The sequence below is a fragment of the Dendropsophus ebraccatus genome, chromosome 5, assembly GCF_027789765.1.
Source record: "Dendropsophus ebraccatus isolate aDenEbr1 chromosome 5, aDenEbr1.pat, whole genome shotgun sequence".
NCBI classification, from domain to species: Eukaryota; Metazoa; Chordata; class Amphibia; order Anura; family Hylidae; genus Dendropsophus; species Dendropsophus ebraccatus.
In genome coordinates this window covers 159,671,735-159,698,507 of record NC_091458.1, presented here as the reverse complement: position 1 = coordinate 159,698,507, position 26,773 = coordinate 159,671,735, and the positions used below count along the sequence as shown (strand labels likewise).

The window sequence follows — 26,773 nt, the reverse complement described above, 5'->3', positions numbered from 1 at the left end:
CAGTCTATATACACAACGTCCACAGCCTCCCCCAGGTCTGGAGACTGGATGCAGCTTCTCCCAGCATTGGCTGATCTCTAGCAGCCATTATATGGTCCGTATTATACCAGAGAAAATCAGCTGCTGGTGCCATTTCCTTTGGAACAATCCAATGCACATAAGCTGATAAGTACTGGAAGACTGGAGAGAATACACCACTTCCTGCAGCACATACAGCAGCTGATAAGTACTGGAAGACTGGAGAGAATACACCACTTCCTGCAGGACATGCAGCAGCTGATAAGTACTGGAAGACTGGAGATTTTTAAACAAATTATAAATCTTTACAACGTTCTGAAAGCAGTTGATTCAAAAGAATTTTTTCCCCCTTTAATATAACAACGCAGATTTCCTTAATCTGAAATAGAAATTCAGAAGAATCAGTAACCAGCAATGTCTCAGAGTCCGGTGTAATAGTAATGGAGTTTATTAGTACGAGTCATTGTGCTTACATATCATCTACATTGTATTCCGTCACAGTTTCCTCGCCCCTCGGAGCTTACATTCTTATCTTCAGTGGGAACGACAAATAATAATACTTGGCATCATTAGAGGTATGAAAAGAATTACAATATATTGACCTGAGATTTCAGCTTTTTTATTTAAATAGTTTTAAAAATAGAAAACGTTGCCTATTGTTATTCTCCCCGATCGATTGTTCTACTTTGGATCATTAAATAACTAATATGGAAAAATAACTTAGATATTCTATCAACTTGAATGTATTCATATGTATACTTATTCTATTACATAATTACATTGTGATTGTCTACATGGCTATAATACAGTGCGGCATCTGCGGAGGTCTTCTTTATACATCTATGCCTGAGCTGTCAACCTAGTGCAAAGTGAGGAGGAGGAGACAGACGCAGCGGGCAGGGATCGGGATTCATCACGCCCACCGCTACATCCAACCTGGAAGAATTACTATGCACCAACTCGACCTGAGTTTAAGGTGGAGGCGGAGACCCCTTTAAGATATCGATGTTAAAAAAAACACAAACAATGAGATCAGCAGATATCTCGCCTGAGACAGTAACATGTCCGCGCCCGAAGTGGTGATTTTTCTACCGTTCCGTTTTTGGATAGGTCTGAAGTTCTCGGCCATGGCGTCCCCACTTTTGTATTTTAGTTTTGTATAGAAAGCGCCAATCTGTAGAGAAAAAAAAACATAAACTTGTCTTGTATGCTGTATACCATAAAGGAGGGCTCTTATACTACACACAAAATTACATATTGTTGTATATAAATAGGCAGAGAAGTACCGTATTTTCCGGCGTATAAGACGACTTTTTAACCCCGAAAAGTCTTAGAAGTCGGGGGTCGTCTTATACGCCGGGTATGGTCGCCCCATACGGCTCAAAAATGGGCTGTGGTCAGGCAGGGGTTAAGATTTTTCCGGCGTATAGGGCGAACCCCTGACAATCTGCTTAAAAGTCATGGGTCGCCTTATACGCCGGAAAATACGGTAGTACAGGTCATATTGTATTGTGTGCAAAATACTGACCAAAAGTAGCAAAGCCTTGAAATTTTTTTTTTTACATAAACAATCTGTAATCACTATAAAAACAGGTTGGGGCTGGGATCCCACGAGGTAAAAACAACGGAACTTCGGATCAGCCGAGGCGCCATCTTTTTGTTCTTTTCTTTTTCCTTTCGTAAGTGTGAAGGTTTTACAATATTTACAGCCTTGACCTATGTTCACACAACACGCAAGCAACGGCGGGAAATAATGGACAGGCTCTTTATTTCAATCAAGCAGCAGTTGTTGTTCAATACATTGTATGAATAACGGCCGTTGTTTTCATTGACTTCAATGCAACCCATTTCACAATGAATAGAACGGACGTTGTTTTAATTGAAAACAACGGTCATTCTTGTCATAAAATGTACGTTGTGTAATCATAGCCTTAATGTTAAAATAATACTCTAGCTTTTTTTTTTTTTTTTTTAAATCAACTGGTTTCAGAAAGTTTTGTTGATTTGTCATTTACATATATTTTAAATTCTATTTAATCTCCAGTCTTCCAGTACTTATTAGTTGCTGTATGTCCTGCAGGTAGTGGTGTATTCTCTCCAGTCTGACACAGTGCTCTCTGCTGCCACCTCTGTCCATGTCAGGAACTTTCCAGAGCAGGAGAGGTTTTCTATGGGGATTTGCTGCTGCTCTGGACAGTTCCTGACATGGACAGAGGTGGCAGCAGAGAGCACTGTGTCAGACTGGAGAGAATACACCACTTCCTGTAGGACACACAGCAGCTGATAAGTACTGGAGAACGGATGTAAATTACAGATCTGAAACCAGTAAGTTGTTACTGAGAACTTCAACTAAATATGAATATGGTGTAAGTGACATATAGATACATGGTGCACGTCCAGCCAACATGCCTCCAGTGGCGATGCCTGAAATCTAAGATGCAGTTGTACAAAGAAGGCGGCACCTTTAGGCTTTGTTCACACTACGGATCAGGATCCTTATGTGTAGTCGTCATTTTCATGGCTGCCTTTTCCCGATATAATCCCATAGTGGGAACACAGCCTCAGGCCGCCATCATACACAGCGGTTTGTTTGGAAACCAAAAATCCTTCCTTTATATTTGGGTTAAAAATCTGCAGTGTGACGATTTCCCATTAATTGGTAATATTCCTAGTTATGGTTTATTACATTAAAGGTTTTATCCAGGACTGCAAAAAAAATGAAAAATAAAAATACAAGCAGCCATGTTTTTTTCTTCCTGTAAAACCAGAACCACATCCGCCCTTAGGTTGTGTGTGATATCTAAGCTCCTGCTCCATTCACTTCAATAGAAGAATTGCATAGGGTTGCAGAACCATAAATCTCCCAGATTACAGTATTCACCTGAGTTTTATCCATCTTTATAGTTTGGGCAAACACGGTCCAAGTAACAGTCTCGTCACATGGAGGAGTAGTCAGGGAGCCCTGGTATCTGTAGAACAGGGTCAGGTTCTCTTTCGGAATCAAATCTTGTAGCTTTACTTTAGATACAGTCGTATTGGTTCCTATAATACAAAAAAAATGTTGTGTTTATATTGTTTTCTGACTGTTACAATGTTACAGTAATCCTATAATCCGCACCTTCCTGACCCAGCATGTCAATCCCTGCGGCTAAAGACTGACCATAACCCGGCTGACGGACAGGCTGCTCAGTCAGTGAATGGGACGGGACATCGCTCCAGTCACTGATTGGCTGAGCGGCCAGTCCATCAACCGTAGCAGGCGTTCTCCCCCAAGTCGTGACGTCATCAAAACTCAGGAGAAAATCCTTTCCGGCGGGGGTCCCGGAGACGGTCAGATGGCGGATCACCCTGAGGTCGGACTTCTCCTTTAAACTGATAACCTCAAGCAATCCTAATACATGAAAGTCTGTCTTATTACTTATTGAACATTTAGTCACAGAAAACGTTCACGGTCGTAATTACCGTTATTGGTGATGTCGTCAAAGCCTTTAATTAACCCATTGTAATTTTCGTTAGTTGGACCTTCCTGCAAAGAGAATGAAAATCCAGAGTAAAAAATACTGGAAAGAAGCGGGACGTTGTTCTATTCCCCTGACGCTGAACTAAAATCACAATCCTAACTTAAGATGCAGCGTTAGGATGTGCCGCGACTCCGATCACTCAGTGGACATTTGTTCTCTATTCTCTTTGATAATGAGAATGCCTTAATTCTGCTGAAGTTAAACTGTGAATATGTGGCCGTCCAGGTGATGCTTACCTCTCCGCGCTCCCCCGGTGTCCTCCTGCAGAATTTTCGGGTCCCAGCTGAATGACCTCACCTCCACTTCTGAGACGGACTCGTCTGGCAGTGACAGCCCGCTCAGCCAATCACTGGCTGGAGCCCTCTCCTGTCTCAGTCAGTGATTGGCTAAGCAGGCAGTCACTGCTTAGACAAGTTTGTCTCGGAAGTAAAAGCAGGAAAATTGTGCAGGAGGACATGGGGGGAGTGCGGAGAGGTAAGAATAGCCTGCGGTTCTTACAAGAGGAGACAGAGGAGCGAATAGCTCATCACTCCTTTGTCAGTGTTTTACAGTCAGTTCAGAGCGCAGAGGGGCCCCCTATGAGTGATGGGCCCCCAGACAGCTGCCTTCCCTGCCCAATGGGGAGACGGCTCAGCACACCTTGTACCCTCATGCATGGCAAAGGGTGACATCTGGATGGAACAGCAAAACTGCAACTAAATAAGCATTCTCAGGTGCCTGACAAGTGTGATCTGAAGATTTATGACCCAATCATATTATTTACTTACTTCAATAAAGAATCCGAGTACTGCATAACCCCCACTTGTGGAGCCTCCAGCAGGTTCTGAGCGCACGGCACTGGGTGTGTGCACTACATGAAGCTGTGGGAGAGGAGAAAGGAAAAATTATTATATGAAGAGTACAGGAGCGGCATCCTGATCACAGCTCATATACATAACAACATATATAACATATATATAACAGCTCATCTCTCTACATCAGGGGTCCCAGAGCCAGGCAATACAGGGGCTACAGGGCCCTACTACTACAGATGAGGGAACTTTTCAAAAGTTTGGCTCTGTGAGTTCTCTGAACTTTAGACGAACTGAAGTAAAAACAGCAAAATGATTGCACTGTAGATGTTTTTGCACAGTTCAGCAAGTTTGATCATTAATACTTACCTGTGTGTCATTAATACTTACCCCCGGTGTCCTACCTCTTCAATGTCCCCCGCAACTGTTTCCAGCCTGCTAGGTTAATCACTGGTTGTGACAAGACAGTGTCGTGTTAAGTGATTGGCTGAGCAGGCTGTCACTACCCAGATGAACGTGACAGTCTGCTCAGCCAATCACTGGTCATGCTGCAGTCCCATCCCAGTAAGTGATTGGATGAGTGGGCCGGCGGCAGCTAAAGACATTTGAGACCTGTAAGAGGACACTGGGGGAGCACAGGAAGGTAAGAGCGTACCCCTTTTTTAATGTGTATTAAATTGTGCAGATGCCATCTTTATGAACTCCGTAAAAACCTTGCAAAAAGTTTGGAACTAATTCCACTTCATAAGATTCAGTTCGTTCATCTCTACCTACTATAGAGGGGTCCTAGTCCTGTTTGGTCCCATCCCCTTTGCCACTTGATGAGACTAAATGTGTCCTTTTTCTGTCTGCCAGGAATTCTGTGTATGACCCTCTAAATATGTTTCACATAAACCAGATAGCAGGTGACCCCTTTGCCCTCCGACCCCAGCGCCGAACCTCAGACCCAGGAACAAATAGTAATAATAATAATAATAATATTTATTTATTTGTATAGCGCCAACAGATTCCACAGCACTTTTTTTTTTTTTAACACTCAGTAAAGAGGTTACAATTACATCTGATAAAATTAAATTAGAATAAATAAAAATACATCATAAATACGAGGCCTGCTCGCGAGAGTGTACAGAGTGAGGAGACAACAGAAGGGAGAACAAGATTAGAGAATGGTATAAGCCTGAAAAGATGAGTCCTCAGGGTGTGCTTGAAACTGTGAGTACTGGGTACGAGTCTGAGCTCTTTGGGTAGGGCAATCCAGAGAACTGGTGCAGCATGAGAGAAGTCTTGGAGGCCGCAGTGAGAGGTTATGGAAGAGGTTAGTGTAAGATCATTAGCAGAACGCAGAGCACGCAAGGATGGTAGGTGGAGATGAGGGAGGAGATGTATGGAGGGCAGAGTTGTGGAGATGAGGGAGGAGATGTATGGGGGGCAGAGTTGTGGAGGGAGGAGGTGTATGGAGGGCAGAGTTGTGGAGGGAGGAGATGTATGGAGGGGCAGAGTTGTGGAGATGAGGGAGGAGATGTATGGAGGGGCAGAGTTGTGGAGATGAGGGAGGAGATGTATGGAGGGGCAGAGTTGTGGGGATGAGGGAGGAGATGTATGGAGGGGCAGAGTTGTGGAGATGAGGGAGGAGATGTATGGAGGGCAGAGTTGTAGAGATGAGGGAGGAGATGTATGGAGGGCAGAGTTGTGGAGAGATTTATAGGTGAGGTTGAGGAGTTTAAAGTGAATTCTGGACTTAATGGGTAACCAGTGCAGTGACTGGCACAGGGGGGAGACGTCAGTATAACAGCTGGAGAGGAAGATGAGCCTGGCTGCTGCGTTCAGGATAGACTGGAGAGGGGAGAGCTTAGAGAAAGGAAGACCGATTAGTAGGGAGTTACAGTAGTCCAGACGGGAATGGATGAGGGCGACAGTCAGAGTCTGAGCGGTGTCAGCAGTGAGAAATGTGCGGATTCTGGAGATGTTTTTGAGATGAAGATGACAGGAGCGTGTAAGAGCTTGGCTATAGGGAGTGAAGGATAGATCCGAGTCTAGCATAACCCCCAGACATCGAGCGTGATGCACAGGAGTGATGCTAGTACCACAGACTGAGAGTGAGATGTTGGGTTTGGGTTGGTTAACGGGAGGGAGTACAAGAAGTTCAGTTTTAGAGAGGTTGAGCTTGAGAAACAGAGAGGTCATAGTGTTAGAGACCGCGGATAGACAGTCACTGGTATTTTGTAGGAAGGCAGGGGAGATGTCACGGGAGGAGGTGTATAACTGGGTGTCTGGGGGTTATGCTAGACCCAAATTGAAGACCAAACCTGCTGATGGTCTGTCCGATGGGGGCTGTAAAGAGGGAGAAGAGGAGGAGACCCAGGACTGATCCTTGGGGAACCCCAACAGAGAGAGGTAAGGGAGAAGACATAGCGCCCAAGAAGGATACACTGAAGGAGCGGTCAGAAAGGTAGGAAGAGAACCAGGAGAGAACGGAGTCTTTGAGGCCAAGGGAGCTGAGCATGGAGAGGAGGAACGGGTAGTCTATGGTGTCACATATAGATAGAGCGGAGCATGGAGAGGAGGAGCAGGTAGTCTATGGTGTCACATACAGATAGAGCGGAGCATGGAGAGGAGGAGCGGGTAGTCTATGGTGTCACATACAGATAGAGCGGAGCATGGAGAGGAGGAGCGGGTAGTCTATGGTGTCACATACAGATAGAGCAGGGCATGGAGAGGAGGAGCGGGTAGTCTATGGTGTCACATACAGATAGAGCGGAGCATGGAGAGGAGGAGCAGGTAGTCTATGGTGTCACATACAGATAGAGCGGAGCATGGAGAGGAGGAGCAGGTAGTCTATGGTGTCAAACGCTGCTGAGAGATCCAGGAGAATCAGCATGGAGGAGTTTCCTTGTGACTTGGCCTTCAGGAGGTCGTTTGACACCTTGGTGAGAGCAGTTTCAGTTGAGTGAAGGGTTCGGAAGCCGGACTGTAGAGGGTCGAGAAGAGAGTTATCAGAGAGATAGCGGGTTAGGCGAGAGTGGACCAGACGTTCTAGGAGTTTAGAGATGAAGGAGAGATTGGAGACTGGTGGATAATTGGCTGCACAGGAAGGTTTTTTCCGTAGTGGGGTAGTAGTCGTAGGAACAACATTGTTAGCAACAAGTGGGTAAAGAATTGTCTGAGCGCTGAGGAAAGGACATGGAAGGGAAATAGCGTCAGGCCGCTGTTTATTTGTGGGCAGCATTGTGCAGCCTAATCTCTGTAACAGGATCGCCTCTCTTTTATGTACGCCATTGCTCCGTGTTTTCCTGGCGGCCGCCAGGGAGATTCCGAGATGTTTCTATCCGCTATCAGTCTTTTATATTTATAAATAGGAAACATCCCAGGAAGCGACCACCACGGCCCAGATAAAGATTCTTATTATTATTTGGCCTCTTCAAAAAGGTTTTCAGTGACTTTAAGAATAAACAACCTTTGGGCCGCCATCTCTACGCAGAGACAAGCGAACTGGCTGGAAGCATTTAACCCCTTAGCCATCTCTGGTTACCAATGGTGAGCAGATGATCCACCTCTGCCAGGTCTGTTACCTAGAGAGTCCTGCACAGGAACCTTATTATTATTATTATTATTTATTTTGCCGGTTCTGTTTTTTTTTTTGTCCTACAACTAGAATCCATTATGTTGACAGCATATTAACAGCAACTGTGATCAATGTGATGCATAGGCACTTAGTATTTTAAAAAATTTATATATTTCGTCATATTTAAATATATATATTACATCAGCAACTGATATGTATAATGGAAATAATACAATAATATAATCTCACCTCAATGGGGTATTTATCTCCGTTTAACGTGTGCTCTGATCCTGGATTGTCGATGCTGCCCCAATGAAAGTGGAGTTGTTTGGCTGTGTATGTACCTGAGAGTCCTCCTCCCGAAATAGTTTGGTGGCCGTCTAGAGCCAGCTCAGCTAGGGACAAAACAGTAACAACAGTAACACCACTAATAAGCAGCCATATCTACATAAAATAACGGCCGTTGTCCGCGCTGCAAAACTACGGCCGTTGTTTTGAGGTTCCTATAATGACTGCAATGCAATGTAACTACGGTCGTTAAATTCACACTACGTATCAGATAACGGCCGTTGTTTATACAGCCCCATGAAAAATGAACATGTCAATTATTTCCAGCCGTTAATACTGCAACAACAGGCGTGGATTTCAATGCGGCCACGAACGTAAAATTTATATCTGCCGAATTAAACTTGATTGTGATGTAAAACATTTTCTGAGTGGTTTCTCGGGCTGGGCGCAGTATTTAAAGTAAATGACCTGTTTCATCCCGTTAATAAACATGCTAGGAATCAAAATTAAACAACGGCCGTAGTTTCACAACTAGCCCGTACAATCGCAATTCTACGGCCGTAGTTTTGGTCGCAAAAATCCGGCTGGTGAAAACAACAGCCGTTATTTTACGTAGTGTGAACATAGCCTTAAAGGGGTAGTGCACCCAAAAAAAAATTCTTTCAAATCAACTGCTGCCATGAAGTGCCAGAGATTTGTAATTTACTTCTATTAAAAAATCTCAAGCCTTCCAGTACTTATCAGCTGCTGTGTGTCCAGCAGGAAGTGGTGTTTTCTTTCCTGTCTGACACAGTGATCTCTGTTGCCTCCTCTGTCCATGTCAAGAACTGTCCAGAGAAGGAGCAAATCCCCATAGAAAACCTCTCCTGCTCTACAGAATGGAAATAATACCACTTCCTGCTGGGCATACAGCAGCTGATAAGTACTGGAAGGCTTGAGATTTTTTAATAGAAGTAAATTACAAATCTCTGGCACTTCATGGCAGCAGTTGATTTGAAAGAAAAATTTTTTGGGTGCACTACCCCTTTAAGGTGTCCACACAGTTAAAAGAGTGAAACAGAACAAACTGCTTGGAACTTCCATTGAGGGCGGCGTTACTGGATCATTCTGCCTATACAGTAAGCTGAGACAGAAGAGAAGCTGGACGGCGTGCCAGGAGGATGGTGAGGAGGATGGCACGGCCATTCCGTAGTGTGAACATACCCTTAAGTTACAAAGACTTTAAGGCCCCTTGCACTGTAAAATAAATATGTCTGCAATTGAGGGAGGTCTGTCACAAATCCTGGTTTTATGGACTGTGAAACCACTATGGCGGCCGTGTGAAGGACGTCATACACAACTGTTATATCCACGATCTTCATGCTTGAGATTAGTATTTTATTAACGGCTGATCCCATCACAATACAATATATAGAGATGTGATATAATGCAAAGTAAATATCTATAGGTCGGAACTCACCGGAATGTCCATTATTTTTTAATAAACATTCCTGTTCTTTGTCGTATCCTTCAAATTTAAATGGCTTCAGTTTCGAGTCAAACTCGGCTTCACAGGTAAGAATATGAATCGGGGACTGGCTGCTCTTCCCACAGGCTTCATACCCACTTATGTCACTCCACTTGCTTGGCCCTTGGGATAAAAATATGGAATTATGTTCATTCTTTTTTGGGGGGGATGGAGTGGGGGGAGGGGGGGGGGACATTTTATTACCAGAATACATCAATGTTACATAGGACAGTTAGATAAGACACTTGATACAATAACGCGCCCCCATATAAACACTGGTAAATAGTGAATACTGCAAGACGCGGACTGTCATTTATCCAAGAGCAGAATCCATGTCTGCCCCCCCGAGGAAGCCCACCACAGTCCAGGAATCATGAGGAAGGAACTGAGACAATGTCCATAATGTAACCCCAAGGATAAACTATGAGCAGGTTAGGCACATCCAGCCTGCTGATACATCCCTATTACATCCCTTTCCTAGGGAGCTGAGGATGAAGGGGACTTTCTTACCTTCATCCTCGGCTAGGTTTCTCTGTAGTTTGTAGTTATATCCTCAGGCTAATTGGGAGGTTCGGAGCACCGATCCGGCACACACCAACAATATTAATTAGGAAGGACTGGCCAGCTGCGGGTAGTCCTGCCCCCAGGGCTCCAAACCGCCCAATAAGCTTAAGGATATAACTACAAACTACATGGAAACGGATGAAGGTTAGAAACGAAGAAACGTGATGAAAAACTCCAAACTGCCCTAAAAAACCCATAGCAATACCTGTCCTGTGGGTGGTGAATTCTATTCTCCCCACTATCTCCCAGCTAACAGCCGGCCGCAGCATTTTTTGAGCTAAACAAAACACCAAATCACCAAAACTGTCATTTTTTGTGGGATTTTTTTCAGAAAAGTGTCTAGTCTTAGGCTGGGTTCACACTGCGTCTTTGCAATACGTATATTTTATCAGTTTTATGCAAAGAATGGATTAAAAACAGATGTATTTCTGTGCACCCGTTTTTTCCATTACCTTCCATTATAAAAAAAAAAAAATAATCAAAACGCATCTGGGTTTTTTTAGCGCACACAAAAAAGTGGTCAATGCTTTTTGATATTTTTTTTTTAATAATGGAAGACAACAGGAAAAGGGATCAAAATGAATGCACTCAAATACATCAGTTTTTCATGCTTTTTTTCATAAAACAGATGAAAAAACAGATTGTCAAACCACACTGTGACCCCGGCCTTGTCCTTAAAGGAGAAGTTTGGTGAAATTTTTTATTAAAGCATGGTATTGCCCCCTAAAGGTTATACAAATCACCAATATACACTTATTATGGGAAATGCTTATAAAGTGTTTTTTTCCCTGCACTTACTACTGCATCAAGGATTCACTTCCTGGATAACATGGTGATGTCACTTCCTGGATAACATGGCGATGTCACTTCCTGGATAACATAGTGATGTCACTTCCTGGATAACATGGTGATGTCACTTTCTGGATAACACGGTGATGTCACTTCCTGGATAACATGGTGATGTCACTTCCTGGATAACATGGTGATGTCACTTCCCGGATAACATGGTGATGTCACTTCCTGGATAACATGGTGATGTCACTTCCTGGATATTATGGTGATGTCACTTCCTGGATAACACGGTGATGTCACTTCCTGGATAACATGGTGATGTCACTTCCTGGATAACACGGTGATGTCACTTCCTGGATAGCATGGTGATGTCACTTCCTGGATAACATGTTGATGTCACTTCCTGGATAACATGGTGATGTCCCTTCCTGGATAACATGGTGACGTCACTTCCTGGATAACTTGGTGACGTCACTTCCTGGATAACATGGTGATGTCATGACCCAACTCCCAGAGCTGCGCGGGCTGTGGCTGCTGGGGAGGATGATGGCAGAGGGATGATCAGTGTCCCTCAGTGTCCCCCTGCCATCATCCTCTCCAGCAGCCACAGCCCGCACAGCTGTGGGAGTTGTAACATCACCATGTTATCCAGGAAGTGACATCACCATGTTATCCAGGAAGTGACATCACCGTGTTATCCAGGAAGTGACATCATCTTGTTATCCAGGAAGTGAGATCACCATGTTATTCAGGAAGTGACATCCCCATGTTATCCAGGAAGTGACATCACCATGTTATCCAGGAAATTAAGCCTTGATGGAGTAGTAAGTGCAGGGAAAAAAGCCCTTTATAAGCATTTCCCGTAATAAATGTATATGGGTGATTTGTATAACTTTTGGGGGGCAATACTATACTTTAATAAAAATTGTCGCCGCACTTCTCCTTTAATGCTTAGCTAGAAGATTCCAAGGCTGAAACATCCAAATCTGATAGATGATATTTCATACAATGTCCTAAACGTATGCGGCCGGATGAAAGGAGATTTCACTGTGCTGAGATGATTTGTTATGTAGATGTAATGATTAACCTTTATTTCTTAGATACTTGGCTAGTCGGTCTTATTATGATTTGTTTATGACCTTTGACCCGACAACCTGATCATTAGTCATTGATTCTCACCTGTGCATGCAGAATTAGTCTTTGCCTCAATGTTATAGCACCATTCTGTAAGAGAGACAAGATTAACGTCAGGTTATAGTATGTGTGTAGAAACAATAGCAGCAATAATATAATGCACATAAATAAAGAGTATATGCCTGATTGTTCTTAAAGGGGAAGTCTGGGCAATCAATCGGAGGAGAATTAACATGCTCCAACGATGATGGCCGTGTACATCCCCCCTGGGAAGTGCATGGTAATTTTTTTTTATCCACCCCCTCCTTAGCACTTCGATCGATTTGCCCAGACTACTCCTTTAAGGTGCATTCTCACGTACAGGATCCGCAGCAGATTTGACGGCGCAGATATCAATGTAACTAAATAACTGAACACAACATCAAATCTGCTGCGGATTCTGTACGTGTGAACACACCCTTAAAGGGATTCTATCAGCAAGTTATGTCATTAGGATGCACTTACCTGTTGATAGATTCCCTTTAAGTTATGCCTGACTATACTTTAAGTCTACCCGTGCTTTCAAAACATTTTTATTATTTATTTATTTTAATCTTTTTTATTCATATCAAAACTTTTTATTATTTATTTATTTTAATCTTTTTTATTCATATCAAAACTTTTTATTTCCAAACAGCTGGTACAAAACCTCCAGCAAACGTCTGCCTATACACCCTTACAAAGACCCAAGGACCCAACTACCACTGTAACACATACACAGATAGAAGATTAAAGGGGTTATCCAGCGCTACAAAAACATGGCCACTATCCCCCTACTGTTGTCTCCAGTTTGGGTGAAGTTTTGAAACTCAGTTCCATTGAAGTAAATGGAGCTTAATTGCAAACTGCACCTGAACTGGAGACAACAGTAGGGGGAAAAGTGGCCATGTTTTTGTAGCGCTGGATAACCTCTTTAAAACGTTATAAAACAAACAACACATCAAGAATGCCGTCATAGCAACATCCTTTAGTTATATGGAGATAAATAACCTCTCTATTTGGGTCCTGCGAACATTATAAATGATGTCTCATCCATGTATTAAGGCACTATCAAGTCTGGTTCCCATCAGAAAGCCTAACCAGAGTTAAAGGGGTTATCCAGGGCTACAAAAACATTGCCGCTTTCTTCCAGAGACAGCACCGCTCTGGTCTCCAGTTTGGGTGCAGGTTTTGTAACTCTGTTCCATTGAAGTGAATGGAGCTTCACTGCAAACTGCACCTGACCTGGAGACAGGAGCGATGCTGTCTCTGGAAGAAAGCGGCCATGTTTTTGTAGCCCTGCATAACCCTTTAAAGACCATTTGAAGCGGATATGTGCATATCCACAGACGTATAGGAGAGAATAACCCTGGGGTATGGATCTCCCCCAAATTGCTTCACAGGTACGTGGACCCCTCTTTCTAGTCTAATCATCACTATCATTCTATTTTTGTTAAGCTCCCCGAGCTCGGGCAGCATAGGATGGGTCTGCTCTGCCATGAAATAGTGCTGATGACAATACAGAGGTCCCCCAACTTACAATGGTGGCCCTGGAATCAATTAATATTGTATTAAAATTGTAAAATGTAAAAAGACTGGACGGCCTGGCATTGTGCACAGCAATGATACATAGGACACTATTTGTGCACTGTGCTATGTGTACAGAAAGGAAAGAAACAGCAGCAACAAAGCAAGGAAAGGGTTACACCAGGCTCTAATCTGCTGCTGCTGCTGCTGGTGGTGAGAATGATGAAGTGGGAGGAAGATAACATTCAGGAGGCAGCACTGTGTACATGCAGTAGTACTAAGCACTGGGCTTCAGCTCTATTGTGAGGGGTGGCACCTGTTTCCATCTGTGATTATAAGCAGGACACTCCTGGAGAGTAATATGTATGAAACAGGAGGCGTCAGCTTAGTTTCAAGGTGATTGATCACAATGATGATCAGAATTTATGTTTTAAAACCCAAATAGTAAATCAGAAAAAAACACCACAAATTCCTAAAAAAGTGATTTAAAAATAGTTCTAAAGACTCTGGTCCCTTTTAGGCACTGAAGCCTAGAACGCTGTCCCTGGTGATACAGTCCTTGTAGCTGCGGACTCTCTGATATCACAGAATGGGCTGAAAAGAACCATCTCAGCTGCAGCCGGAAACCTGAGGAGGTCGTAAAGTCTACATAGAAGTAACATAGGATGAAGTAGTTGTTTTGCATAAGAGAAAGTGAGGAGTGAGATAGAGAGGGAGTAGTGAGCCACCACTAAGGGAAGAAACAGGAGCAGCAGAGCAAGGAAAGGGTTACACTAAGCGCTGAACTGCTGCTGCAGCTGCTGGTGATAATGATGCAAAGGGAGGAAGATTACATTCAGGATGCAGCACTGTGTACATGTAGCAGTACTAAAATTTACATTCAGGAGGCAGCGCTGTGAACATGTAGCAGTACTAAACTCTACATTCAGGAGGCAGCGCGGTGTACATGCAGTTTTACTAAACTTTAGTACTAAGCACTGGGCTTCAGCTATTGTGAAGGGTTTCACCTGTTTCCATCTGTGATTATAAGCAGGACACTCCTAGAGAGTAATCTTTACAGAGCAGGAGGTGTCAGCTTAGTTTCAAAGTGAGTGATAAGAATGATGATCAGAATTAATGTTTTAAAACATAGGCTAAGTTCACATTCTGTAAGAGCCAGGTCACGGAACAGCCGATCTCTGAAAAGATCATCCTGGGTGGTACTGCGCCAGTCCTGTGCGTGCCAGCATCAGGACTCCCCACAGCACACAATGGAGCATGCGGCCGGAGCTGCTCGCTCCATTGTGTGAACTGACAGGGTTTTGTAAACTGACATGTCAGTTTTCTACGCCACTGCTAGGGATCCCCTCAGGCTGCAGCACCACGAAAGTGCCGCAGGAATCACGGCCGGTGTAACAACGGCCATGATTTCCGCTGCATTTACATAGTGTGAACATAGCCATAAATAGTAAATCAGAAAAAAACACCACAAATTCCTAAAAAAATAAGTTCATTTTCTGATGACTCTGGTCCCTTTTGGGCACTGAAGCCTAGAACGCTGTCCCTGGTGATACAGTCCTTGTAGCTGCGGCTTCTCTCAGATATCGCAGAATGGGCTGAAAAGAACCAACTCAGCTGCAGCCGGAAACCTGAGGAGGTCGTACAGTCTAAAGTAACAGAAGTAATAGAAGTAGAGGATGGGGGAGTTGTTTAGTGTAGGAGAAAGTGAGGAGTGAGATAGAGAGGGGGTAGTAGGAGCCACCACTACTGTGATCACCTATAAGGAGGATGTAGGTATCACTAAAAGCTAATAATCACTGGCCTCTAGGATGGAATTTTTATCACGACTTATGCAATTGGTTAATATACTTTATGAGGGAAAAGAGTTTGCACACTGACCAGACCAGGCCATAGGGTTTATTATATATACAGCTTCATGTACTTCTGCAGTAGACATTTCACGTTGAATCCCTGCTTGTTTCTATACCATCATAGACTGAACGTTTCTGCCCACAAGAGACCTTTATCAACCGGGTATAAGTCAGTTGTGCAGAGGAAGAAAAAGATGGATGGTGCCCGACTACGTATTGTTGGATCAGTAAATGGCCAGAGCCATGAACCAGCGATATACAGTCAGGCACCATCCATCTTTTTCTTCCTCTGCACAACTGACTTATACCCGGTTGAAAAAGGTCTCTTGTGGGCAGAAACGTTCAGTCTATGATGGTATACAAACAAGCAGGGATTCAACGTGAAATGTCTACTGCAGAATTACAGGGAGTTGTATATATATTAAATAAACCCTATGCCCTGCAGTGTCGGGTTACCTGTCCTACAAGGGTGACACAAGCCCCAGTCTTGGTTACCTGAGTGTAGATAAGTGTCCGAGCGTGTCCCGGTTTTTCACCTGCGCTGCGAGATAAAGTACATAGGCCTTGGGTATGGCTGCTTTGCTCTATCCGGGTCTATCTCTGTCTAGGATACCACCCTGCTCTTTTAAGAGAGGTTCTCAGCGTGGGCTGAGGTGATCTCTGACTTGTCCTCTTTTAGTGACCTAGCACTGCATAGTGTCTGTAGGTGTAGCTTGGAAGAAGAAAATCTCTGCGTTCTCCATACATGTGTCTGTCCACCATCACAGCTGGTCTGTCCAGGACAGGGAACCTGGCAGAGCCAGGCCCTGGCTAAGTTCAGCAGGGATGCCTGATCTGTGTATGTCCTACTCCTCGGAGAATCAGAGGGGAACTAAGCTAAGTGACGCTACACTTCCTCTCCCCATGTGACTACTTCATACAGGGTGTGTTAAAGTCACTGTGAGTGGTAGAGAAGAGAGTGTGTTAAAAAAAGAGGATAGAGATAGGTAGAAGGGAAAGAGCTCTCATTGGTACACAATCACATAACACGACAGTAACCCTATAGTGATTACAGCTGTACAATATATACAAGACTATACATAGTGATTATATCTAGTGGCGAGACTCATACACAACTTTATCACCACTTTGGTTTAGAGTGCAAGGCTTTTACGACAGTTGTTCAGACTAGAAACACTCGTGGTGGGACACCACATAGTTCTTTCATAAAAGATGATATGATCCCTTTAAATCCTTGAAAATTTGTGCCCTTGCTACTCATGGCCACCACTTTCTTAGTTTTAAATGCAAAACTTTTCAGCTTGAATATCCAACCTATGTGCCTGCCAATCCCCCCTGATATGTGTGTGGATGTTATTTGTTCAGGCTCAGAGAAAGCAGCAGGAAAACGCTTATCTATTTCCAGCTTCTCACAGTCTAAAATAGATTATTTGCAAAAAAGTTGAGCTTGATACACTATATCCTGGCACATATTTTATCACGTCGCTACAAAAGAACAGCTTGCTTTTATTCTACTACAGTATAACAAGACACCTCTATCATAAAAACTGACTTTATTCTTGGGTCCAGTGGCCTAGCTACCATATAGGCAGACCGTGCCACTGCTACGGGGCCCATGCACCAAGGGGGCCCGCCAGCCCCTGGCATTCGTCATAAACACTTACAGTTAAATGCTGCGGTGCTCGGACTGACATCTACAGCTATCTACAAAGAACATACAAGTTCTCCTTTAAATACATCCTGGATACCCTGTTGGAACATTTGGGTGGTGGGCAGCAGTAATGAAGGTTCCAAGGTCCTTCAGTAAAGGGTGAAAATTAGCTTTAGCCTTAGAAGCCACGTCCAAAATAGGGTCACAATGTTGACGCACCCAGTCAAGCACACTACCTTTCAGCATCTGGAATTCTAGTTACTAGTGAGTCAGGAAATCTCTCTCTGTTTTGGACGTTACTTAGCCGTGATTGCCACATGCCTGATCCATCCGGGTCCATTGTTTGGTGTAATTCTTATTATATTAGTGAAAGGTTAGTGGCCTGTGATGATGGAACCTCTGGCTCTATCAGATATTGCAGTACAGGGTTCTGGGCTGCCCATAGCCAGCAGTATACTCTATGTCACTCCTAATGTGGGTCCATAGGATTGACAGCTCTGACTTCTGTGCCTGTCAGTAGGCGCGGGTCCTGCTGTATTTGCTAAGAGCTAGGGGTGGGCGATTAATTAAATTCATTTGATTAATTTGTCCTTAAATTGAAAATCAATTTGGTTATTTTTAAAAACCGCAAATTGGTTGTCAAAAAAAAAAAAAAAAAAAGTGTGCTCTGACCTGCAGGGGGAGCAGCAGAGCTCAGGGCCTGGGTGTCATGGTTACTGGTGCCCTCCAGTTAGAACTCTGAGTTCAGCCAGGCCTGGAGCCACAGCTACCTCCTGCTGAATCCACCATTGCCGCATCCGCTTAACCCCTGCCGCGCACACAGACAATCCTCCAGCGGTAGCCGCAGCCGGGCCCTGAGCAGTCCCAATCAAAGGAAGATTGGTGGGAGGAGCAAGAGAGAGATCCCAAGATCACCAGAGAGGGAGCACCTGACATGGCGCTCCGCCCTATAACTGCTACAGTTACTCCCACTTCTGCAACTACTATTACTCCCAATACTGTTACTACTACTCCCACTATGGCTGCCACTACTTCTGCTACTACTACTCCCACAACTGCTGCTACTACTACTCTTACTACTTCTCCCACTTCTGCTACTCCCCTCATCTACTATACGTCTTCTACTACTACTACCCCCCTGTATACTGTATCTTAATATTATAATCGATAATACATGGGGAGAAGCTGGCTGTCACTATTGCTGTGGGCTGCAGCCTCTGCACAGCGCACTGAGCTATATTGTCAGGCAGCTTCTCCCCTTGGATTATAGATTATAATAATAAGAATATACAGTATACAGGGGCGGGGGCTGCTCTTTAGTAACAATGCTAAGCAGTGGCCGCACCATTCCCAACATAAAGGTTGGTGGCCAGAGAGGGGCCTGTGCCATCCCTTACTGCTGCCGCTCAATCTGTGATGATGTATAAATGAAGAATTACACATTTATTTTAATGAAGTGATATTACAAAGTATAACGGATAGTCAGAGCGGTGTAATGACCCTCCCGGATAGTAGGACCCGCCACCCACAGAAAGGGGAAGTGTCCCAAGGTTGCGGTGTAAGTGCTGCGTAGGTGGTGATGAATGATCACAGACTCAGAGATAACGCTGAGTTGGTTACTACCTGTAAATGTGCAGCAGGTGATACAGAAGGTCTCTGATACACTTGACAGAGTTCCCATACAGACTTGAACATAAGACGATCAGATCTGTGAGATAAGTGCGGAGTAGGAGATAGTTGTGTTGAGGTAGAGTAGCAGAGAGGAGGATGCCGAGAGTCCCAACCCATGTAGTAATGTGCTCTGCCGGGATGTTGGAGGATACAGTAGAAAAGTGTAGTGTATTGACCTTTGCTTTCAGTCTTCATATCACCTTATGCCCACTAGCTTTGGCCAACCATACTAATGGGTGACACAGGCCCCAGACCTTGTTACCTGGGCTGAGTGGAATGCTGAGGGTTCCCTGCTGACACCCGCGCTGCAAGTTCATAGGCTTACTGCAACTTTGCTCCACCCGGATCAGTTCCTGGCCCTTTGGCTCTATGGCTCTATAGTGGATACTGTCCTGCTCTGTGACTTCTCCTTGTCCACGGCGTGGGTTTAGGTTATCTTTTGGCTAGTCCTCTCCTAAGAGGTTTAACACTGCATAGTGCTTTGTGTGGGTACTCGTGAGAAGGTTGGTAACAGTGTACTGTCTTGCGTCCTACCCATGCGGGGTACTGGCTAAGACTGAACTCTGGGGACCTAGCAGAGGGCCAGGACAAGACTGCTGTAGAGAGCTATCTAGTTTGCGTCCTTTCTCCACACCGTCCCGAACGGAAAAGCTCTTGCTCCTCCCCCACCCAAGGACCTAACTTCCTCTACAGCATGTATGGTGCACTGTGATTGGGTGAACAGAGTGCAATAGAAGAACAGAAAGGAGAGGTAATAGGAAAGAAGAAAGCAGAAATCCTACTGGTCTACAGATTCTGGTAACACATAAACACAATAACCCTTTGTGATCCTTCAGCTGTGCAGCTTCCATACATCAATACATAATACAGCGACATCTAGTGGCCAATGCTCAATACTACTTTCACCATAATAAGACCACAAAATGGACAGACTTTTGCAAAGGGTGTGCACAGGAGTAACACCCCTAGTGGGACATAGATAGATAGATAGATAGATAGATAGGAGATAGATAGGAGATAGATAGATAGATAGATAGATAGATAGATAGATGATAGATAGGAGATAGAGAGATAGATAGATAGTTCCTTAGTTAGGATCTAATCTTTCCCTTCCAGTATATAATCCCAGTTAGTGACTTTACCTGAAGCCAACAAGAGATTTATAATCCGTAAAGTGGTTCTTCTGTATACAGTTGTGATTGGCGGCCCACAGTGTAGATAGGTGCAGTTATACAATAGATGTATTCAGTGAGTGTTATCCTGGCATATTCTCCATGCAGCCGCAGCCTCCTGTGTAATGGAGTTAGCAGCATTAATCCAATACAACCTTGTGCAGTTTTATTAATGGGGATGTGATGGCTGTAGAGATTAGATATGACAGCTTTGCTCCAGATAAGTCTCTGCTATCTTTCCCTGTAGATATCTTACCTTGGGCTAAAACTGATAATTTACCATAGAAAACAAAGCTTATTGTATAAAATACCCACAAACCAAACAATGGCTACTTTGTAGGGGACTCGGATATCCATGGTATTACCTATTCAGGGACACTTACAGATTTTCTGTGTCAGCTTGTATATTGCAATATATATATATATATATATATATATATATATATATATATATATATTCCCAAGTGTTTACATGGTGTTATACATACAGTATATATGCATGGTGTTATATATCCAGTATATATGCATGGTGTTATATATCCAGTATATATGCATGGTGTTATATATACAGTATATATGCATGGTGTTATATATACAGTATATGTGCATGGTGTTATATATACAGTATATGTGCATGGTGTTATATATACAGTACAGTGGTGCCTTGGATTACGAGCATAATTCGTTCCGGGACTGTGCTTGTAATCCAAATCCACTCTTTTACCAAAGCAAATTTTCCCATAAGAAATCATTGAAATGTAGACAATTGGTTCCACACCCCAAAAATCATTTTATAATCATTATAGCAGCAGTGTGTATAGCTGAGTGTGAGTGCAAGCACATTATAGCAGCAGTGTGTATAGCTGAGTGTGAGTGCAAGCACATTATAGCAGCAGTGTGTATAGCTGAGTGTGAGTGCAAGCACATTATAGCAGCAGTGTGTATAGCTAAGTGTGAGTGCAGGAACATTATAGCAGGAATGGAGAGGATGGGAAACACAAGGACTGACAGAGACTGCAGGGAGCATGAAGGAATGAGCAGGGCAGATGTGGACACAGTATAGCAGCACTCTCTGCCCGGGGAGAGAGGGGTTACAGCTATAAAGAGATTACCCCCACAGTCCTGTCCCCTGATGCAAGCCCCAGCCTGAAGTGGATCTGCTATAAATTGGAAGGTGAGAGAGACTTCCTGGGTCAGAGTACAGGGCTGTAGACCCCGCTATGCAGGCCATGCCCCTCCCCCACTCACGCTCCCACCCAATACCAGGAGCTCTTAAACCAAAGCAATGCTCTTAAACCAAGTCACAATTTTGAAAAACTGTGAGCTCGTCTTGCAAAACGCTCTTAAACCAAGTTACTCTTAAACCAAGGTACCACTGTATATATATATATATGCATGGTGTTATATATACAGTATATATATATATATATATATATATATATATATGCAAGGTGTTATATATACAGTATATATGCATGGTGTTATATATATACAGTATATATGCATGGTGTTATATATACAGTATATGTGCATGGTGTTATATATACAGTATATATGCATGGTGTTATATATACAGTATATGTGCATGGTGTTATATATACAGTATATATACATGGTGTTATATAGAGTATAGATACATGGTGTTATATATACAGTATATATGCAAGGTGTTATATATACAGTATATATGCATGGTGTTATATATACAGTATATATGCATGGTGTTATATATACAGTATAGATACATGGTGTTATATATACAGTATATATGCAAGGTGTTATATATACAGTATATATGCATGGTGTTATATATACAGTATAGATTCATGTTGTTATATATACAGTATATATGCATGGTGTTATATATACAGTATATATGCATGGTGTTATATATACAGTATATGTGCATGGTGTTATATATACAGTATATGTGCATGGTGTTATATATACAGTATATATGCATGGTGTTATATATACAGTATAGATACATGGTGTTATATATACAGTATATATGCAAGGTGTTATATATACAGTATATGTGCATGGTGTTATATATACAGTATAGATACATGGTGTTATATATACAGTATATATGCATGGTGTTATATATACAGTATATATGCATGGTGTTATATATACAGTATATGTGCATGGTGTTATATATACAGTATATATGCATGGTGTTATATATACAGTATATATGCATGGTGTTATATATACAGTATATGTGCATGGTGTTATATATACAGTATAGATTCATGTTGTTATATATACAGTATATATGCATGGTGTTATATATACAGTATATATGCATGGTGTTATATATACAGTATATATGTATGGTGTTATATATACAGTATAGATACATGGTGTTATATATACATGGGGTTATGCCATCTAATATATGGGGCGGAATTGAGAGTATTCAGTGCACCAGGTGACAATTTCAAAGGCTTCCGCAGTGCTAAAACACACAACTTAAGTTCCTACATTGATGATATACTGTATAGTCCTATAATTCTACCTATTATACATGTAACACATCCGTGCAGCTATTTCTCAGCATGTAGTAACGTAACGTTACATAGTGCAGGTGTCTATCTCTCCTATACATCGTTACATAGTGCAGGTATCATCACACACACATAATACACACATCACACACATATCACACACACACATAATACACACATTGCACACACACATCACATAATACACACATAATACATATCACACACACATTTATCCTAAACGCTCGGACTTCTGGCAGCCTTCCTGGGGTCGGCTAGGACAATGCTTCCCCGTTCTCTATTCAGAATAAAATATTTTGATCGGCTCCTGCGGGTAAAACAGCAAAACAGCAAAACCATCAGCACCTCCAGCCAACAAAGCGGCCTTCTCTATTCTTAGCTGCCATGTGCTCCGCTCTCCTGGGGATTTATGTCATTTGATCTAATTTGACTTATTCTGTATGATCGGTCACCTTTCTGCAAGCGGCTTCACTACTACGATACAACTACTGCTACAAAAACATGGACGGACAGAGGACATATCCATGGATAGTGTATAGGCAGACGGATATCAGATACAGTTATATATAGATGATAAAGAGGTTGTCCAGGGAAAATTAACTTGTCCCCAATCCATAGAATCCGGGACCAGTAAGAGATGGCGGGGAGGTCCGACCTCAGTACTCCCAACCAATCTCTATATCGGTCCCTGACTTCTTTCTATGTATATAGCTGCAGGTACGGCACACGACCCCCGGCTATTCCTTCCTATGGAGGTGCCGGAAAGTGCTGAGTAAGCTGGAAAGTTCTCACCCTGCTCTTTCCAGCGGCTCCATAGGAATCAATAGAGATGAACGCACGACACTATTCATACCACAGCCGGGGGGCGATATGGAGATCAGCGGGGGGTACAGATGTCGGGCCCCCAGGATCTCTTACTTGTCCCCTCTCCAGTGGATAGGGGACCATCTAATTTTCCCTGCACACCCTCTTTCATATAGACAGTAGATAGAATGATCCGTCCTTCCGATTGTGACCACGTGTATTGCACTGCACTATGACTTGGGTTGTATCCATGATATACAGACTGATGTGATGTTATACAGTGACACATTCTGCCATTGGGGTCCAGCGTCCCCTGATGAAACACGGCAGAATACTGTAAATGTGATACATAAGGCCAACTAAAAGCACTGGCGCCATCGGAGGAGATGGAACCCCCCATTCATCTGGAAAGACTCGGACATTTGTTGTATTCCTAGAGATGTCAGGAATTCACCCAGCGCCGCTAGAAAGCAAATCAATCACTACTCCAGGAAATATACAGGAACTGGACTATTATAATGTTTACACAATAAATAAAGTAGCTGTCACTACAAATAACATCAGACATGTCAGAAGTTACTGATCACAGCAGATCTCCCTGCTGGGACCCTCTCTGATCAGGATATATAATTGGGGAGAGAGCGCAGCAGCGGGATCCACTCCCTGGCCGGCCGAGTAGTCCGTATATATTTTCTATGTAAGTTTATGAGAAAATATTGACAGAATGAGCGGCCGGACGGGAGTGGATCCCGCTTCTGTGCTCTCTCCCCGATTATATATCCTGATCAGAGGGGGTCCCAGCAGGGAGATCCGCTGTGATCAGTAACTTCTGACATGTCTGATGACAGCGCCTATTCAAGTACCTAATAAATATACATAAAATGTCACCCAATAGGACAAAGCTGTCATGGTATGGTCTGAACGATACCTTGTATATATTTTCTCAGATTCCATGTGTATATAACAGATCCTGAACGTATCTTATACATTTGGTTAAAAATTTTAGGGATGGGATAGTGATCAGGAGTTATATTGAAAATGGACGCAGGTGCTTAAAGTTACACATAACACATAGGAACCGAGACACTTGCTGAGATAAGTCGGGACATTCAAGGCTACGCTGCCGCTGCTCGGTCATACGGTTCATGTAGTCAGATAGGACCCCCCCTGCAGAATAATGCACATCTCTAAGTTGCTGTTTCAGCTTATTCCTGTGGCAATGTCTCTGCTTAGTATACAGTGGTACCTTGGTTTAAGAGCGTTTTGGTTTAAGAGCTGACAGTTTTTCAGAATAGTAACTTGGTGTAAGAGTATTGCTTTGGTGTAAGAGCTCCCTGTACTGGGTGGGAGATGAGTGGGGGAGGGGTATGGTCTGCATAGCGGGGTGTACAGCCCTGTACTCTGCCCCAGGAAGTCTCCCTCACCTTCCATATCATAGCAGATCCACTTCAGGCTGGGGCTTACATCAGGGGACAGGACTGTGGAGGTAATCTCTCCATAGCTGTAACCCCTCTCTCCCTGGACAGAGAGCGCTGCATGTATGTGCCCACATCTGTCCTGCTCATTCCCTCATACTCCCCGCAGTCTCTGTCCGCCCTTGTGTTTCCCCTCCTCTCCATTACTGTACAGTAACTTATATATCACAGACTCTGCTGTTTCTGAATGTTTCATCTCTTTTACATGTTATTCAGAATAATAAATCATTGTTTTTTGGGGTGTGGAACCAATTGTCTGCATTTCTTTGATTTCTTATGGGGTATAAGAGTGGATTTGGATTACAAGCAGTCCCGGAACGAATTATACTCCTAATCCAAGGCACCACTGTGGATATATATATATATAATAATCTGCCAATATATAGGGTGGGGTGCATTACCTGCCCCCCAAAGTCATTCAGTGCTGATGATGTCGCCAGATTGGACATAATGCTGGACTATGAGACATCACTATAACTATGACACATCACTATTAATGAAATATTAAGAAGCTTGGTTAATTATTGACCCCCGCGGCGCTGGTATCAACTATACCCGAGTATTAATATAAATTCCAGAGGATATACCGCCAGCCGCCCATTCTCTATGAATTACAGCATGGACTGGCGTGTGCACTGACCCCGAGTCACAAAACAGAACAATTCAATGACTGAATAATTGTGACATTGACAGAAACTGATCCATCCCTATCCACATGGAGGAGAACGGACGGGGTTTCCTGTAATGACTCCCAACTCCTCCTAAGTATCTCAGTATCCTGGAGATTTCTGGACGTATTCCTCCGCTCCGCACGTCTTATTACTGTAACCCCCCCCATATTACAGGCTATAACCTATCTGCTTAGATATAGCTGTTTATTAGATTATGTGATTCTCAGCAAGGTAAAAACTATATCTATCTGACATCAATAACAATAGAAGAACATACATGTCATTGTATGTACCGTCCACAATTCAGATACAAATCGCTACATCTATTGTTCCTAGATACTGCTGCAGACTTTGCATAAAGGGGGAAATACTGTAAAAAATCTGGCACAATGAATAAGAGTTTTATATATATATATATATATATATATATATATATATATATATATATATATTTTTTATTTTTTTTTTTTTTTCCTGTTATATAACATAATAATAGTTTATTTCTAATAACACTGTTCTGTGTCTGGATAAAAATTAGATAATAATAATATTTACTACATTAGATACAATGTGAATGTGACAGATTTAACAGATAAGAAGGGGGGTGAAATTACTAAACTTTCAGCTGCAGTTCACATTTAGCTTTATTAGCTCCATAATTCACAGACATAGAATACAGAGCAGATTTTTGACTATTTTGTCATAGAAACATTGAAGATTTTTGGCAGATCAAGCCCCCCGCTCCATCTAGTTGCCCTATTAGTATTTCCTTCTTATTATCTTAGGATATATATATATAATATATATATATATATATATATATATATATATATATATATATATATATATATATATATATAAAACGGGCAGGTTACATTCTGTTATTGTAGCTTTACCAACCACATCTGCTGGAAGTTTGTTCCAAGAATCTACTACTCTTTCAGTAAAGTCAAATCTTTATAGAAGTTATTGTAATCATCAGCCTTCCTGAGGAAAGGTTACACTGAGAATGATATGTGAATCCGCTAAGAAGCTTGGACTTGCACGCTTGTCCGGATTTTGAGTACAATGCAATTTATCAAGAAGATTCAAGAGAGCATGAAAAGAAGAGAGGAGAGCGTCTTACCTGCTGCAGAGGATGTGCTGAGATACAGGCAGAGGGAGAGGAGCAGGCAGGAAAGGGTCATGTCTGCAGCCAGTGATGCTGGGACTCATCCACCACCTTC

At 42.9% G+C, this 26,773-nt stretch overlaps 1 protein-coding gene across 1 annotated transcript; it reads right to left on the bottom strand.

The window, feature by feature from the left end:
• Window positions 1–450: 450 nt before the first annotated feature.
• CA4 (carbonic anhydrase 4) lies at window positions 451–26,773 on the bottom strand. Its single transcript, XM_069971774.1, has 8 exons — window positions 26,674–26,773; window positions 12,223–12,267; window positions 9,640–9,810; window positions 8,142–8,287; window positions 4,307–4,399; window positions 3,481–3,544; window positions 2,900–3,060; window positions 451–1,192 (listed from the first exon to the last, which is right to left on the bottom strand). The coding sequence occupies exons 1-8, from the start codon at window positions 26,732–26,734 to the stop codon at window positions 1,013–1,015; spliced, it is 921 nt and encodes a 306-aa protein (XP_069827875.1). The 5' UTR covers window positions 26,735–26,773; the 3' UTR covers window positions 451–1,012.